The sequence below is a fragment of the Monopterus albus genome, unplaced genomic scaffold, assembly GCF_001952655.1.
Source record: "Monopterus albus unplaced genomic scaffold, M_albus_1.0 scaffold71.1, whole genome shotgun sequence".
In the NCBI taxonomy this organism is placed as follows: domain Eukaryota; kingdom Metazoa; phylum Chordata; class Actinopteri; order Synbranchiformes; family Synbranchidae; genus Monopterus; species Monopterus albus.
Genome location: NW_018127951.1, coordinates 689,299 through 707,418, shown reverse-complemented (window position 1 = coordinate 707,418; position 18,120 = coordinate 689,299). Strand labels below are relative to the sequence as shown.

General features: G+C 40.5%; 1 protein-coding gene and 1 long non-coding RNA gene across 2 annotated transcripts in view; one reads left to right on the top strand and one right to left on the bottom strand.

The window, feature by feature from the left end:
* pld3 (phospholipase D family member 3) overlaps nucleotides 1-4,122 on the bottom strand; it is a 10,370-nt gene extending 6,248 nt beyond the window's left edge. Inside the window, exons 1-4 of the mRNA XM_020605651.1 lie at nucleotides 3,963-4,122; nucleotides 2,318-2,380; nucleotides 1,200-1,247; nucleotides 853-1,010 (exon numbers count right to left, since the gene is read on the bottom strand). Of these exons, the coding sequence (XP_020461307.1) occupies nucleotides 853-1,010; nucleotides 1,200-1,247; nucleotides 2,318-2,344 (233 nt within the window). The 5' untranslated portion in view covers nucleotides 2,345-2,380; nucleotides 3,963-4,122. The remainder of the gene's footprint in view (nucleotides 1-852; nucleotides 1,011-1,199; nucleotides 1,248-2,317; nucleotides 2,381-3,962) is intronic.
* Nucleotides 4,123-4,734: 612 nt separating this feature from the next.
* LOC109963236 (uncharacterized) overlaps nucleotides 4,735-18,120 on the top strand; it is a 37,911-nt gene continuing 24,525 nt past the window's right edge. Inside the window, exons 1-2 of the long non-coding RNA XR_002275371.1 lie at nucleotides 4,735-4,837; nucleotides 6,100-6,195. This is a non-coding gene — a long non-coding RNA (uncharacterized LOC109963236). The remainder of the gene's footprint in view (nucleotides 4,838-6,099; nucleotides 6,196-18,120) is intronic.

The following is an 18,120-nucleotide window of genomic DNA, read 5'->3' as shown; positions in this document are numbered from 1 at the left end:
TCAGGGCATTGAAAATGGGTCGTGGTTGGGTATTCCAGCATGACAATGATCCAAAACACACAGCCAAGGCAACAAAGGATTGGCTCAAGAGAAGCATATTAAGGTCATGGAGTGGCCTAGTCAGTCTCCAGACCTTAATCCCATAGAAAATCTGTGGAGGGAGCTGAAGGTTCGAGTTGCCAAACATCAGCCACAAAACATTAATGACTTGGAGAGGATCTGCAAAGAGGAGTGGGTCAAAATCCCCCCTGAGATGTGTGCAAACCTTGTGGCCAACTACAAGAAACGTCTGACCTCTGTGATTGCCAACAAAGGTTTTGCCACCAAGTACTGAAACACGTTTTGCAAAGGGATCAAATACTTATTTCATTCATGAAAATGCAAATTACTTTATACTGTAACTTTTTTCATAATGCATTTTTCTGACTTTTTTCATATTGTTGTGTCTCTCACTGTTCACATAAACCTACCATTGACATTGTAGACTGATCATTTCTTTGTTAGGGGGAAAACTTACAAAATCAACTGGGGTTCAAATAATTTTTTCCCTGACTGTACTTTATCTTCACTTTATCTTCAACAACAGCAGTGTACAGGGAATGACAACATATTTTACTGATGTTTAAGGAGATGACTGATTCAGTCATACACACGTACTGTAACGCACGCCTTTGCAGCGAGGTGCAGAAATGGTTTGGTATGAGCTCTGATATTATACATGTTTAAGTTTGTTCTGTTTAAATCACTACTGAACAGTGCGTAAATGATGCAGCAACTATAAGACACAGTCTGAACCACCCAGGCTGAGTAAACATGCTGGAATGTCTACTGTGTGTGCAGATGTTTGCTTACCTGCAGGAGTCTGAGCAGGACTCAGCTGGGGAGAGATGGAGGCTGCTGCTCGGTGCAGGATGGGAGGAGGAAACCCTCGGTGTCAAGAGGTTATAGAGAGCCATGGCGGCTAGCAGCACAGTAGTCACAGTGGCCAGAGCCATCACATACCTGGAATACTGGAAAGATGCACCACACTTAGAACATCTGTGTATTGTTCAATGTGACCTAAATCATGTTTAGGTCTGTGTGTGTGATAATGTCTTTACTCCTAGTTCTTTGTGTTGAAAGTCTCGCGTGAAGTACTACTGGTAAGTAGAAATGACTTGGTGTGTGTACACACTATGTATGTGTGCACTGTAGCCTACCAAGTGTATTTGCCTGTTGTCTCGTCTCCTCCATTCCACATGCATCAGCTACAGGCACCAGAAGCACATGTGAACACAACAAACATAGATTTGTGTAAGGCCTTTCACACCAAATGGAACTAAAACATCTAATACAACAGCGATGCTGCCAATAAAAATAAAACAAATAAAATCGTTTATCTGAAAAGCAAAGCTAGGAGGACCTGCGGAGCGCCGGAATCCATCAGTATGGACCTTTGGTATAAGAAGGGAATCAACTATCTGATGTTTTCACTGAGTAAAACCCACAATAAGTCCACGATATTACAGAAATTGCCTGTTGCAACCCTGTTAACATTCATGGGATGGGATTTTCAAAATAAGATCAAGTAGAAGATAAAAATTCACGTGATGTGAAATAAGCTCTGAGCTTACAACAAAAAATGAGGAAGTTCTGCAGTTTTGATTTTACATGTCCACTGAAACAAATGCAAACATAGTCATAATGTAGAAAACATTTCCTCATTGCCCATGGGAATATGAATCACAGAAACAAATAAGAGGATCTCAAGAGTGTGAATAATAATGCCATAAAAACAAGACTAACACCTTTTATGGCAGCTTTATCAACCAGACTCACTGTGCAAATCTCATTTTATCATCCTTTCATCCATCCATTACGGGTTGTGAAGGGGCGGGAGCCGATCCCAGCTGACAAAGAGCGAGAGGCAGGGCCCTCCCCCTGGACAGGTCACCAGTCTGTCACAGGTCATGTAGACAGACAACCACACATACCCACACTCACTCCTACGGGCAATTGAGAGTCGCCAATCAACCTAAGCTGCATGTCTTTGGACTCTGAGAGGAAGGTGGAGTACCCGGAGAGAACCCACGCAGACACAGGGAGAACATGCAGACTCCAACCAGAAAGGCACTGGGTCGGCCGGGGCTCAAACCCGGAACCTTCTTACTGTGAGGCAACAGGACTAACCAGCTGCTCTAATTTTATCATTTATCAAGTATTTACAAATTACTTAATAACTGATTTAAACAAATAATCAAACCCAATCAAAAGTGGAAATGATTACAAACTGAAATGGAGAAATTCTGTTGAACTAAAGTACAAAACAACAACATACCTGGTTGTAAGCAATGTCCAGCTTCATGCTCACAGACAAAATGACTGTTAGGTCAGGTCAGCTCTGAGACCAAACAGAGGAACAAAGCACACAATGTTACATCATGTCTTCATGTTTCTGTGGTAAAGACTTGATGAATGATGTGATACTGAAGTTGCACAAGAAAGCTCATGCATGTCAGCAGCTGAAAACAACAAGAGGTAAAGATCTGCACATTAAAACACACTGATGTTTACCAACCCGAACCCAGCTGGGGATAAAAATGAGTTTTTAAGAATTACATAAACATAGTGAATTTGACAACATAACAATTTAGGAACCTTCGGTTTCTGTTTGAGTAAGAAATACTCATAGCCAGAGAGTTCTGAAACATGTCCATCTCCAACACCATTGTCCCCTCTTTACACACACAACTCTGCTTAACCTTTACAGACTTAACAAAGAGAAGGTTCTAGATGTGTTCCACACCACAGACTGACAATACACTTAGGTCATTTGTAGCACAAAGACACACACAGCTCCAGGTGCTGACAAACTGCACACAGGTCGCTCTGAGGTGCTGGGAGCCGGGCTCACGACCACTGGAACCGCTGTACATCAACTACTGTAAAGAATGTGATCAAGACAAAGCGTTTATTGAATCCGATGTCTTGTGAGTTATAAAATTTGCTTCAAAGAAAGAAGAAATATGGAAACCTAAATGCTGACAGCAGCAGTGCGCATCAGTCTCCTCACTGAAACATGAATCATTACAATGACTGACACAGTGCACTGCACTGGGGAACAGAGGCATTTTGGACGCTGCTACAATCTGACACTCATCTGTTTCTTGTTTGAAGTTGATAAACTTATTTAGAAAGAAGGACTCTTGTTTGAAGTTGATAAACTTATTTAAAAAGAAGGATGCAATGGTGAAATGGTGCACAGAGACCTTTATTACCAAAATGTGTCTGTGAAGTGCAGCTGATTGGTGATATGCAACTGAAAACACACACACACACACACACACACCTGAAAGCTGTAACACAGTCCACACAGATGTTGCAGCAACACTATGAAGGCACAATGGTTTACTCTTCTTGGACTGTGTTTTATAAAGCAGATGATCTCTATTATCTCAAGATTAAGGCAAACAAAAATGGCCCAAATGTGCTTTGGATTTTTAGCACTGACCGTTTGTTCTGTTGCTTCCTTAAAAAGCAGAGGAAGAAATTACACTAGAGAAAAGAACTTGGAGAAGAACACGTGAAACAAGTGTTTTTGGTTTAAGCTGAAAGTGAGTCACAGAAGATTAGTCAATTCTTAAATTAGGTAAAGGAAAAGGAAAGAGTAACCGCTACTTGAGAGCTTCAAAATAGAAAATACAGGGAAAGTTAGCTCGTAGCTAGAAGACTAAGAACCATAAATGTAAAAAATAAATAGGCATATCCGGAGTCTAAGATCATAAGTCCTTAAAAACACAGTAGGTTTAGAAGTATTTGAAGTAATAGACAATATGCAAAGCGGCGAGTTAAGTGTATGATTAATAAGGCGCTATAACAAGCTTTTATTTTAGTGAGTACATTATGCATTTGTTAATGCAGTGCCCGACAGTGCAAAACAACAAAAACAAGCCACTTTCAGCTTTAGAAAGCTGTCAACCTACCTGTTATCATGCGTCCGGGTTAATTAAAATCTAACCTATTTCATCGTCGACGTCCGTGCTTTGCGCATAATAACTTTTGAGGTTGTTGTTTTATTGTTAAATACACAAAAATACAAAGAAGTTCATTATCTCTGCCGTCAAAAGTGCCGATTTGGCTTCCGCCGGGACAGGGAGTTGAGAGATGGTCACGTGATCCGAGCATGAAGGACTGCCAATCGGAAAGAAGCGAGTCAGGTGACGTCAGACGGGTGACTTCCTGTAGTCCATTAGATAATTTTCAATGCAAAATGAATTAGAGGAGAATTAGTGGAGTTGTCTGTGGGAGGTGTGAGTCTTTTAGTAAATCCTACAACAACAGCCATATAAAAGACACAACTGATGATCAAAACAAACTCAGTCCTTCTGGAAAATTCCGTTTAACTGTTGTATTTTGATTACATTTTTTTTTTCTTTTTTGTCATGTTTTGTAACCACATAGCCTAAAATATTAGAGATAATAATATTTTTTGTGAAGTTTTAATATGTAATAGAGCCATTTTATGCAAGAGTAATTTCATTTTATGGACACACACACAGAAGTTTCAATAAATGAAAACAACTCTTAACATCCACCATCGGTAGGCGCTGTATGCTGGTAGATGTAACACAAAGTAAGAGCTGTCACCCACTTAATCAGTGTTTGCAAGTCTATATCGTTACATAATGTACTATTCTATTAATTGTGATATAAATTAAACTGGCTTCCGTGCAAGGCAGACACGTGATGCTTAATAAAAATGTCACTGTGCGTTCTGACGGTTCATTGTCTCACCTGAGCTCTGACCTGACTTCTAGATGTGGATGAAGATTAGCAGTAACTCCACCGCACAGAACAGGTAAAAAGAGCAGACAAATCGAAACTTCTCTGTATAACATTCAGGTCATGGAATACCAATATGGATGCTTAAGATAACCTCTGAAGTGAGATGAGCATTCGCACAACTTTTTATTTTAAGACTAAGTGTTCTTTCTGGCCTTTGACTCCTTACCTGACTCCAAAGGAGAGCTGCACAAGAATTCCTATATGCCTAGACCGTCTGTTTATGCATAAATGGCAAATAAAAATCTTGACTTGACAAAATCTTACTAACACTCGGCGTGATACCTTATCAGCGACATTAGCAGCTTCTTTAGATGGAAAATGTCTTTTTCGTGCCAAACGAGGTTTGTCAGTGAGTTAATATCTTATTAACATGTCTGTGAAAATGAAGCTAGTATTATTTTATAGTGTGAGGCCTCTCTGGTAGCAGGGGCCTAGTGTAGGCCTACGTTTGCCTTGTCCAGCTACTGCAACATTTAACAAAAGCATTTGCAGCTATTTAACCCACCTCTCATTACACATTCAGCAGCTCTTGTATTGTATTCATATCAGTGCAACATTTGATTAACTGGGTGTCCGCTTTATGTATAGATGTATTTTTGCAGGTAGCCAGGGCTGTCCTGACTCAGGCCCGAAAATGGGATCTAACTTTGTGATGCACTTTCTGTATTTTTTTTTTTCAATCCCAGTTTTTGCTTTTAAACATTGTCTGCACACAAGGCACAAACTCAGTCAAATTCTTTTTGTGGTATGATTTGTATTTAATGTTGTTCATTTAAGAAGTGTGTTGTTTTAATCATTTTTTAGGCCGCAAAGTGTTGAGTGAGCGTAAATAACCATAAAGGTTCTACAAATTACAGACAAAATTATATTAATATCATTAGTTTAGAGATTGGCATCAGGTCCTTAGTGTCTGATTTCACAATTCTTTGATTCACTGTTTAAAATTTCTCTCTAGTACTTTTTCATTCTTACCTTTTTCTTTGCTTCTTGAATCCAGATTATTTTCCCAGAACTTACAGTAACAAATTGTTTGTTATAAATGTTTGTTTATTCAAACACCTTTGTTTGCATCTAGCTGGTCCAATACCTACCTTCGTTTGTTGACACCTTGTTGATTTCAGTTTAGTCTGTCATGCTTCTTGTTCATCTCTGATTCAACCACATACTAATGTCCCACCAAATGAACTGTCTTTGGAGTATATTAGGTTGTATGTTTGTTTGTTTAAACATACTGTATGCAATATAATATACAGAATTGTCTTTCTTTCTTTTTAGCTTCTGTTAAGCCTCATTCATTCACATTGATCCAGCTGAGATGACAGACCATACAGATGAAGGCCTGAATGTGTTTGCACAGCTACAAGTGAAAAGGTGAGAAATAATGATTCATAAAAAAAGACAATAAATCAATTTTATGGTTTGTGTTTCCCTAGTGAAGGCGATATTGATTTTGACTCTGAGCAGGAAGGCAGATTCATTTCTCCTAACTGCCAGACAATAACTGCCTAATTTGTACATGTACATTATACAGTTCCTAACTTCACCAAATCCGACCGTTAGTTGTGCCTGGTGTTTCAGGAGTCATGGCTTCACTCTATCTGTGCAGTTTACTTGTTATTTAAAGCCACGATCTGGTTTGAAATCTGTCCACTCAGCCTTATGAGAAGGGTTCTGAGGTGATAGCTTTGTATCCAGCCACCAGGGCACTTTGACTTTCTGCTCACATTAACCAAAACATGGACACATTTATCAGCCTGTGGACCATTACATAAATGTATTTGTCACGGATCCACATTTACTGTAAAATATAAAGAGAAAACAGTGGCAAAAGATCTGATGTAAGAAACATAATCAACAGGACTGCTGCTGTTTACATGCAGGGCACACGAATATTATTCAAAACATCCTTTTATCATCCAAAGTGTCAGCTTGGCTTAAGTTCAGTGACTGATGCCATAGTTTGCAGATTTCGGCAGGGGGCGCCATAGTGCAAGTAGAGACTGGGATTTGAGTCACGGTTGAATATGGAGACATCAGAGAGAAGAAGAGACACAGAAGTGCAGGTTATCTAGTGACTATATGTACTTTAGTCATTAAAAACAGTGGAATGTGCCTTTATCAAAGGTATGGTGAATGGTCATGTTTCCCTTTATTAGTGAAACCTGCCACTAAGAAAGAGCTGGACTGAAAGGTTTAACGCACACACACCTTTTCCTTTTTCTCTTCCCACTATGGCTTTTTAAAATTTTGGAGCAATATAAACATTTGCACTACAAAACAGTGTTACGAGTAATTAGCACATTGTTAAGTGTGTTTATTCCGACCTTGTGTATCTGTGCACATGTGTGTGTCCATGGCTGAGAATAGCCTGGACAGTTTTATTTTTTACAACTGAAGTTATGACGAGGTTATAAAGAGCTGACATGTTTCACTTCCACCCTCTCCCAGTTAGTGGTGCTTTTTTCACAGAAGAAATCAGTGTTGTAATCAATTATTTGTCTTTTATTTATTAGTTGTCCAGTTTGAATGTTGTTACTTTTGTTAGCTGTGATTTTTTTTTTTTTTAATACACATATGATGAAAATTTGACAGAAGCTGGTGGAAAAAGACATTTGTTGTTAGTCTAGTATTTTTAATTTTGACACACCAGTGAGCAGAAATCATTTTTTTTTCTTTTGAAGTAGAAAGTGTAAGTCTGTAGTGTGACTAGTTGGTGTGTAACAGCAGCGGTGGCCCATTTGAGCCAACACTGCTGAGATCTGTTGTAAGCACATCATATACTCTTCAGGTTGTTGACAGCTAGCAGTGTCATAACTATGGCTTCACTAACTTCCTGAACTGCCAGGAGTGGGCTGAGAGCAGATTAATGTGCTCTAAAGGTTTTATTTTCCTCCTGAAAGTCGTTTCCCAGAGTAGGTGTGATAACAGTGTGTGTCCCTGTGATATTGCGTCAGGACTGATCCAATGAGTCATCGAGCGGCTACGTGAAATCCGCTGTGGCCCTCCTTTTCATTACGAACAATGCTTCCTGTTTTTTGATCAGTGTTGTTCTGCTTAAAGACATCTTTAACCCAAATGACTTTCCCCATTACTTGCTATGTAACTGACTCTCTAACAACAATGTTAACGTTATCTTCTCTACAATGAATTTATGTTTTTGTTTTTGTCCCCTTTTCGTTACTGTGCAGTAACGGACCAGCAGGGGTCCTTAAAGGAGCTTCAGTGGGTCATTTAATCCACATTCTGCTCCAAAATGAACACATTAAAATCTTACTAGCCTTGTCTTACTGGGTCTGTCTGGGTATGTCAACAAAAGCTAAAAGACCAAACAGACACCCAGTACATTACATGTGAACGGCATGTTCCAGATAACTTCACTCACCAGATTAAGCAAATAAAACTTGATCAGAATATGAAAGACTTTTTTTCCTTCCTGTGTGGAAACGTCTGAGATTATTTTTCTTTTAAGAGGTGAAAACTCTCTCTGAGGTCTGACTCTGCTGTTTATGGCTGTGGGGGCCATTATAGAACACTGACGTCACCAGGCTGGTAATTGGTGCTGACCCTAGTGCGCACATTTTATTTTTTGAAGTCACCACCTTTAACTGTAACATCAGAAGGATTATGTGGAACTGGGCGTGGAGGTTTCTTCTTTACCGTGTGTGCTCTTCCTTCTGTAATATTACTTTATCTTATAGTAATGTTTACAAAAAATAAACTTATCTAAAACCAATTGTTCTCTTCAGACTGTTGGTGATTTTCAGAGTTAACTTTGAGCTGTAGCGTTGAATGAGACTGTGAGAATGACTCGCTATTTTTCTTAAAAAGTTGATGTATTAATTGTACCAGAAGAGTCAGTAGTTATTAGTCATTAACTGACAGAAATGTGATCGACAAACATTCACTGTAATGGAAAATACCAAACTTAAACTGTAGCAGCTTCTCCAATGTGAGGAATTGGTGCTTTTCTCAGTTTTAGTTCACTGTAAACTGAATCTGTCTTTGGGTTAGACTAAACAAATAATTGATTAATTTAAATAATCATTTGTGTCACACAGTCAAACGTACCCAGTTCCAGCTTCTCATTTGTGAGCTGTTGCTGCTGTTGTTTCTCTCATGTAAGAGTGGATTTTATGTCTTTGGATTTTGGTTTGTTGGTCGGACAAAGGCAGCCTTTTGAAGATGACTCCGTGGGCTCTTGCAAATTGTGATGCACATTTTTCCATATCTTTTGACATTTTAAACAACAGACAGTTAAATTGTTTAATTGAATTTCCCCTGCGGTAACCCACTTTAAAGAAACATGCACATCTCTTGTTCTTATCCCGGCTCATTATAATGGTGAGGGTGTGTCTCTTAACAGAGCTAAAAGGCAGATTCACACCCAAAGGTTAGCTCCTGATGTCCTGCACTGACTCATATGTCTTCCTGTTCTGCACTATGCTACATTATTAGTCATTCACTGTTGTTCTTTCTCTCTTTCATACACACACACACACTCACACACACGCAGCTTACAGGATCTTAGGAAAGCCAGTCATCTGTGCAGTTAAAGGATATAGAGAAGGAACAGGAAAGGCTGCTATAAACCAGTAGCCATCTGACTGGCTGACTGACAGGCTGGTTGACAAGCTATGTAAATGACTGGAGAAGCAGCTTGTGGCTTTCTAGCCCCTAAGTCTAACTTTTCTAATCACATCTAATGTACATGCTTAGTCGCAATCGTACATCCAGTTCAGGTTCATTGTCATTTTCAGACATGCGGTATGTTTGAAATAGATACAAGGAAATAAAATAGTTTTTCAGTATAGAGCAGGGGTGAAATCACCAGCAGTAGGCCAACGATCCAGTGGGTGGTGTGTTCGCTGCTCACATCAGCATCATCTACTTGCATGACACAACCCTTGAATGTGGCCGGCACTACATTTGAGTTTCCCTTTAAAGGGTGCTTTTTGAAAATTTCCTAAACAGTCGATAATATGTGAAACACTAAAAGCACTGAAAGGCAGCTGCGTGTTCACACGTCACCGCTGACAACCAATCAGAAGAAAAAGCCCTTTGAAAAGATGTGAATCAGGAAAAATATCCTCACTGTCCAAACTGTTTTCACTCTCAGGGGCTAAAGATGAAACCTGGTCGTCACAAACATAGAAGCTGCACACACACAGTTTCTGCACCACACCTACAGTAGCTGTCCCAGTGCAGTTGCTCAACTCCTGATGCATGATAACACTTTATGAACAGTCTGAAAACATACCTGTGCCAACAAATATTACTGCTTCTCTATATGGAACATATCCAGTATTGTTTCCTTTCTTCTTGTTTTTTTTTTTGCATATGCACACATATGTACATGTCCTGGGTCAAGACTATGACACTGACTCCACACTTAAGTGCATAAATTAGAGTAAATGAAATGACAGGGAATCGATTTGGACAACAGGCCAGTTCATTCTGTTCACCCTGCACCCACGTCTGAGCTGGACTTTGTGACTAAGGGGGAGGTATGTGGGTGATGGGGTGAAAGGGGCAAGAGAACAGGTTGTTCAGCCACAGGTGAAGGCTCATAGATAGCCCAGGTACTGGTCTAGGGGTCAAAGAACACCTCGTGTTGAGTTTTGGACACTAGAATTGCAGAACAACTGGTGCCTGTTTTTGAGATGTTTGCGGAGTTGTTAAGCCCTGGTGGCTGCTGTTTAAAGGTCTGAACAAGCTTAGATACCTAGTTGAGAAAGGATGACAGCAGAATAAACCTAAAGTGAGTTGAATTGTGATTCATTAGTTCCAGTAAATGTGGATTCTTAGGTGCTCTTGCAGTTTGCGTTTATTAGCCACAAATGGTCAGTGACAGCTAAGGCTCTGCTATATTTGGCTAACAGAAGGTGCACTGTGGTTGTGTGTGTGTGTGTGTGTGTGTGACAGCTCAAATTCAGGCCAATTAGCACAGACTCTTTCTCCCTGCTGCCTCTATAAAGTGAATCTTTTTCATGTCCACTTGGATGTCACTTGTTTGTATATTGAGAAACCTGCAAAAAGCAGAAACAGCCTTTGTATCGACGATCACCTGCTGTCAGTTACTTAGCTAATGATAAGTTTAAAATGATGGTAGCTTTCTCATCCATTTCAGTTGCAGCAGTCCAAGCCTGATGTATTATCACCATAACATCGTCATGGTTTTTGAGGATTTCGTTCAAGTGTCAACAGATCCCAAGTGATGTGTGGTGCAGAAACACCCTTCCAACAAACTGACAATGTCTCCTGTTGTCAAACGTACATCCTGTTCGATCGGACCTTCGGGGGGTAGGTCCTGGCGAGGCAGTTAGGACGCAGTAGAAATCTGTTGTCAGATCTCTTTGGTCAGGTTAGTTCTAAGAGGCTCGTGGCAGTAATTAGTGGATGTAGCAGTTAGGTGAAGTAACATGGGACAGTGACAGGCCATTAGACGGTGTTGGGGCTCAGTAGAGGAAAGACAGCAACTGTTTGCCTGGGGAGTGTGTGTCTAAATGTCCACACCTCTGTGGTTGGGTCAGAACATGCTTTAATTCTTTCTCAGTTTTCTGCTTCTTTGTGTGCAAAGATCTCACCATAGTGTCTAGACAAGTGAAATGTTTTGTATTCTGCAAGTCGAGGCATCATTTGAAGTTAAATTAAAAGCACATGGCGTACAGCTTTGCCAGTTTTTCCCTTTATTTTTCTTTCTAGTGATCTTGCTATCCAATCCACTGACCACCCTGAGGAAAAACTGAATCAGAAGAGAATCAGAATGAAATGAAGATTTCTGTGAAATTTTGTACAGGTTGAATACTTTGTCCCTTAGTTTGTGGTGTGATTTAGCCATACATTTCTACACCAGGTGTCTGAGTGTTATTTCCAGTCTTGTCTCACGTCAGTAACCTGCTCAGGTCTTCACAGCTGGAGGAGGCACGTACATGTTTTGCTCCGGCTTTGAAATTAAAGTGTGAACAACAACTGGGAAAGTTGGTGTGGGTGAAATTTTTACTTGCAAATAGCTTTTATCCACTTGAGTGTGGACGTGGTTTAAGGTCTCAAGTGGACTTTGGGGACTGTGTGAGTGTGTGTGTGTGCGCGCTAGTGGACTGTGTGGGTTGCATAGGTCAAATAGAGCAGGTAACTGATTACCCAGTCTGGTCAAACGAGGTCTGTGTGTGGGAAGAGAAGGGGAGACGAAGAGGGAGGTGGTGCATCCCGAGGTATATCGTTATATCCCCAGTGGTTTAACCCTTAAAGCTTTCGACCCTAAACTTTACACCTTGACCGTCAATGCAGAGGATTTCCTTTGCATTGTTATGTTTAAAGTGCACTTTTGTTCTGTTAAGACACAAGAAAAACAGATGTTGGCGCCAAGCTCTTTGAGAAATTAAAGATTCTGTGGTTTGGACAAACAAGATTTGGCCACTGGGGGTTTCAAATAACTACCTGCAGTACAGGTTTGAAATTAGAGGAGCCATTTCTTTTATTAAATCCATTTAAGTTATCTAAGTAAGTTATATTATAACATATTAAACTTTATTTATTCTGGTGGTCTCATTGAGATCGCAATCTGTTGTTTTTTTTTTCTTTAAAGATGACGTGAGAACAAGGAATACTCATAGTCATAAAGCACAACCTGCAACAAAACAGAGATATCTACAAAATCTGTAAAAACACTCACACAAACTTTATAATATCTCATAATAATTTACCAAGAGAAATTAACTTAAGGGAGGATTGCAGTTCATTCCATTTAAAAGGTGCATAATACCTAAAGGCATTTTTACCAAGGTCACGGTGCACGTATCAGACATCTAATGATAAGTAGTTATTGGATTGTATATTGTAGTTACAATATTTAAATTACAGAAGATGTGAGGCAGTCTGGAAGCTGTAACAGTAAACATTGATAAATCAAGACAAAGACATGATTAGTTCTTGATGAGTAAGGAATATTTCATTGTGACAGTACAGAATATCTCAAGCAGACATAAGAGATGACTGCACTACAGTGACAGACAACTTTTAATCCTTTAAAAATGCCATTTTTCATTTTTGCATCAAATGCTGTGTGTGAATCTTAAATAACAATGTTGTCAAGCCAGGTACCTAAGAATGGATAAGATTTAACCAGAGATATATGGGTTCCATTGAAAGTTTTAATACCAGGAAAGTTTGCAACACAAGTGGATGAGGAGAATACCATGCACATGGATTTGGTCTTATCTGCATTTAGAATAAGTTTATGATGAGCAAGTGCCATTTGAAGGCACCAAAGGCAGTTTGGAGACTCCAAAGCACAGAGATGCAAGGAGCCAGTGAATTATACAACACTACAGCCTGGAAGACAGGGAAATGAAATGGATTTAGGGCTGAACACAGGTGTGTATCAGGGTTAATAGTTTCACATGTATCATTATATTATTCCTGGTTTAATGTTTGAATAAACCCCTGATTTTAGTCTCACGTCAGTCTTTGCCTGCCTTGCTGGCAGGAATGAGGAAGTACTGCTAAAGTGCTGAGGTTAAAGGTGAAATTGGTTGTCGTGGTAACCTCTTCTAGGTCTGTTTCAGGGGTCTTATCAGTGCTCCCTGCTGACAGCAGCGAGGTCAGTGTGAATCTCTTTTAGATTCCAGCTCACTCAGTTGGAGTACTCAAAAAAAAAAAAATTCTACAGCAGTAAATGTTTTTGTAGCAAACTAGAAATTAATTTGATAGAATTTGTTTTTATTTGCAGACTTAAAATACAGTATGTCCACCTGTACGTCCATACTACCGTGTTGATGCGTTCACTTCCACAGTGAGCTCTGTTATAATACCAACAATTTCAAGTGCAGGGATCAGCGCTCTGATTGGCCTGTGTGTTGCATCACTTACCGTATGTCAGCAGAGGAAGATTTCCCACCCCGAGGTCGATAACCTACATCTGTATTACTGCTGCTACTGCTACTTCTAATGTTAGTATTTCTACTTCTACAAACACCTTTTCATTAAAGTAAGTTTGTGAGTGTGCGTAGTCTAACCCTGCGTAACCATGTGTGTTGTGTGTTTAGCATGTAGTACACTGACACCAGTCCCGCACAGCTCTTGTAACCTGCTAATCAATGGCTGAATCTTGTTCCTGGAGTGTCAGTGAGACAGTTGTGACACATCCTCCTCCAGCTTCCAACAGGTGGTTGATTGTGACATCATCTTCTCCTTTTCCATCCTCATGCTCCTCCCTGCCTTTATCTTATTGACATGACTATTGCATATAAACAATATTATTAATTCTGACTGTTTTTGCTGCCCCGTTTAAAAATTCAGTCTGCCTTCCCCTGTTATCAGTGTGAATCCTGGCCAACCCCCACCCACCCCACCTGTAGCACCAGGCCACATCACCACCGTTACTCATTAACGAGGACTTCCTTTTATCCAGCCCAGACAACCCCTAGGTCACTGCCCGACCCACAGTGCTTGATTTCAGATGCTGAAAGTTACATTGAGCTGGACTCACAGCTATAATCACAAACAACAAGTAACATCCCTTTAAGAAATGTGTGAAAGTGCTTTTGGAAAGAATCCCTTTTCTGCAGTCTGCTTCCTGTTCTGCTTATTGATACTGACCCACCATGAGTTGTTATTCCTGCTTTCTCCACACTGTCACAGTCAGCAGCAAAGGACTGACAGATCTGACTGAAAGGTGCAGATTTATTAGTAGAAATGGGCTGTAGTACACATAATTATGTTTTCATTAATGTGTAATCACCAGAAAATAAGAATTATTGCATTTCATTTGGCTTAGAATGAGCCTTTCATATCTACACATGAGCGGGTCCCCTATCAGCGCCTGTGGCTTGGAGCGGCGGTCGGGGGCTGTGACTCAGCAGTTAGAGCGGTCGTCTCCTAACAGGAAGGTCACCGGTTTGATTCCCGTTCTCCCCAATCTACATGTCAAAGTGTCCTTGGGCAAGACACTGGTCCCCCAAGTTGCTGTCGATGGCTGGAGCAGCGCCTTGCAGGGGCAGCGCCGCCATAGGTGTGTGTGTGTGAGAGCTGGCGCCACAGATGGCTTCCTTGGTTCTGTGCCAGAGACAAATTCCTTGTGTGTAGCATATTTGGCCAAAAAAGACCTTCAATACAAAAGTAGAATCATGATTATGCTAGATCATAAATGTTACCAAAACACACGCAGTAGCTTTAGATGCTAAAACATCCAGAAAGAAGAATGCCACATTTGGATTTATTTATTTTTGACTGCTTTTAACCCTTTCCATCTCCAAAAACCTAACTGAAGTTAACCCTGGGTTTTGCTCTTTCTTTGTCCCACTGACTATTTCAGCATTCAGCTGAGGAGAACTGTGTTGTTACAGTGAGTGTGGGTGGTGATGCGATGCTGCTGTAAATTGCTCTTGTACATGTGTGTAACAAATCTGGTGGGCAGCACAGATTGGGTAGTGACAGCTCATTTTGCCCTGTCAATCCCAAAATGCAATGCGGTCTTTACTCTCTGACATCACTGTGAAACAGGGCTATTAAACTCATGTGTTGTCTGGGTGAAGTGGCCTCTGCAAGCTGGATCTGAGATTGGGGCCAACAGTTGGGGCCATCGGATACAGCCAGTACACACAGGTAGATGGGAGAGGGGAACACCATTTAGTTTTATTGATTCAGGAAAATAGATTCTCTACTGTTTATTGGTTCTGTGGTTTCTATAGCAGTTGTTTTGTTTTTATATCATTAAAAGTAGGTGAATTATTGTTTTTATTTCTACTTTTCATTGCTATTATAACAGTGAACACAGCTGAAACACTGCTGAGTAGATGGTGAGACAAATGCTCATTGCAGTAAACTTCCAAGTACTTGATGCTTCTCATTTTTAAGATAGTTTCTACTGTCAGATCTAAGTATACAAGTCAGACATTTCTTCAACAAGACACATTAATGATGTTGTAAATAAAATATGAAATGCATCAGTGAGAAGATGCTCAAGTCTGTGAGGCCTCAGAAACCGCACTATCTACGTTGTATGTAGTGAATTGTGTTATGACCATTTTATTGCTAACACCAAAACACAGTCAGCAGTTCTTAGCCAGCACTGCAGACCTCCACTGTTGTCAACATAGGATGCATTATGTCACTTCAAAGCCCACAGCTACACATGCACACAGGTAGTAATGTGAGCAGTGGCGTGCAACACACCATGAATAGATGCCGCCGTGGATAAAGACACTCCCTCCATTACTGCCTGTTAGGGCAACTGTCGCCTGAACTCTGTTTGATGTTAATGAGGATCCGCTTCACTTGCCCAAGTACAGTTGAATGATTAAAACCCTTCCCAACATAAATTCTCCAAAAGCAGAGAATTTTCATTTTGAAAATGCTGCACGCAGATATGTGGGCAAGTAGAAGGTTTAAACTAATGAAAGCAGAGCCAGTAATAGCTAAAAATGGAAGCCGGCTGCATACACAGATTACATGCTCACGCTTGATAAGATTTAACTTAAATGATAAAGAATTATGTTAAAATAAAGAACTGGGGCGAGGGTAGAAGGCAGGGCTGACCAATCATTAATGCAGCAGGTATTTCACATGTTGTTATCAGCTGGCAGAAAGCCAAGCCCCAAGCCGAAAAAACAGAAAGAGGCTTATCAGTTGAGGTCGGCCCTGTTCCTGACTGCCCAGGCCTTGAGACCTGAGAGTGAACCAGGGAAACTGACATGGTCTGAACCACAGAAATTAAAGGCAATGTTGCGAAACACATGAGGCCTCTGCAAAGTGTCAGCATCTACTGAGATTTTTAAAGTGCACGGTATACAGTGAAAGCAAAGGGAAGAATGCACATATAGTTTGGTCACAGTATCAGAGCAACAGGTTGCGATATGCAAAGATGCATGCAATTGTTTTTTAAATCAAATTTCATTTATATCTGTGAGCAGATTTCAATAAAAATTTTACAGACATCTGGAAATAAAACCTCCCTGACAAAGACGGGTGACCAATTTATTATTTGTTGCTTAATTCATTTGTATCTGTACACATCAGTAGCTCAGTGTTATTATTTCAGTGCTGAGCAGTGGAACTCTTGTTCTGCCAATTTGTGTGGGATACTGTCTTCATGAAAGTAAAGAATTGTGGGATGTGGTATAGCAGACAGAGAGCTCTGCAGCTTTGCTCTCAGCAAGGAAACCATCTGAAATGTAAGAACCACAAGGATGATGTCTGTCACAAACGACGTTTCTCATGAACCCATAATGAACTGATCCTCACAACAAGCTTGATTGCTTGGTTGCTCTATAGATGTTTAAAAGAAAAACATGCAAATGACACAGTGTTGCATTTGTAGTAAGTTTTGCCTTAGCTTTTGTGTGTGTACAGGTCATATGGTTCTGTGAAATGTTGGCACTTTCAAACTCATTTTTTGTCCGTAATTACTCAAAATCAACATGATTTTTGTCTTTCATTGTGCACAGCCCCCTTCGCATGCACACACACACAAACATAGGTGGGGTAGGGGCAGGGTCACACTGAGGCTTCCAACTGATCCCATCAAAACCCATCAACTATGGTTGGTGTGTGTGTGTTTGCACAGTAGTAAAAACCCTAAGAACCACCCCCCTCCCCCTTCTCCTTCTTCTCCATCTCCATAAACCCTCCCACTTTACCCAGAACCTCCCAGGACACCAAGGTGTGACAGGGCGTGCACACACATACAGTTTAGAACAAATATATACCTCACATATCATGCTTTTAACCAGCATTATTAATGTTCATGCCTGGGTGAATCTCATGCATCCAACTCTGTATCCTATGCTGTGTGTCTCACTGTGTGCTTATGTGACTGTGTGTGTGTGTGTGTGTGTGTGTGTGTGTGTGTGTGGGCCGAGACCCCCGTGTCCTGCACTGACAGAAAGAGTCGGTGCTATTAGCTCAGTGCCAGGTGAGTCTGTGAGTAAACATAGGAGACAATAGATCAGGCCATCTCCTCCTGTCAGCCCGGCTCTGTCTAAGCCAGCCATTGTTCTACACAGCCTGTGTGAGTGTGTCATCTAGCTGAGAATATACCCCACTGTATACAGATACAGGCACGCACATGCACAATACACGCAGTGACTGATGTGCAGACAAGTGGACCTTAACACTTGTGTTTAGGTGCAGCTAGTTTTGAGCATCTCAGTCAAGTGAGGCTTGATATTGTAGATAAATGTTCATGCATCAGTGTTTGTGTGTATTTAAGTCAGTTTCACTTTTTACAGAACGAAAAAGTCTCAAACACTTTATTCTTTATTGTTTAACAGTGACAATCAGAAATAAAACATGATTTTT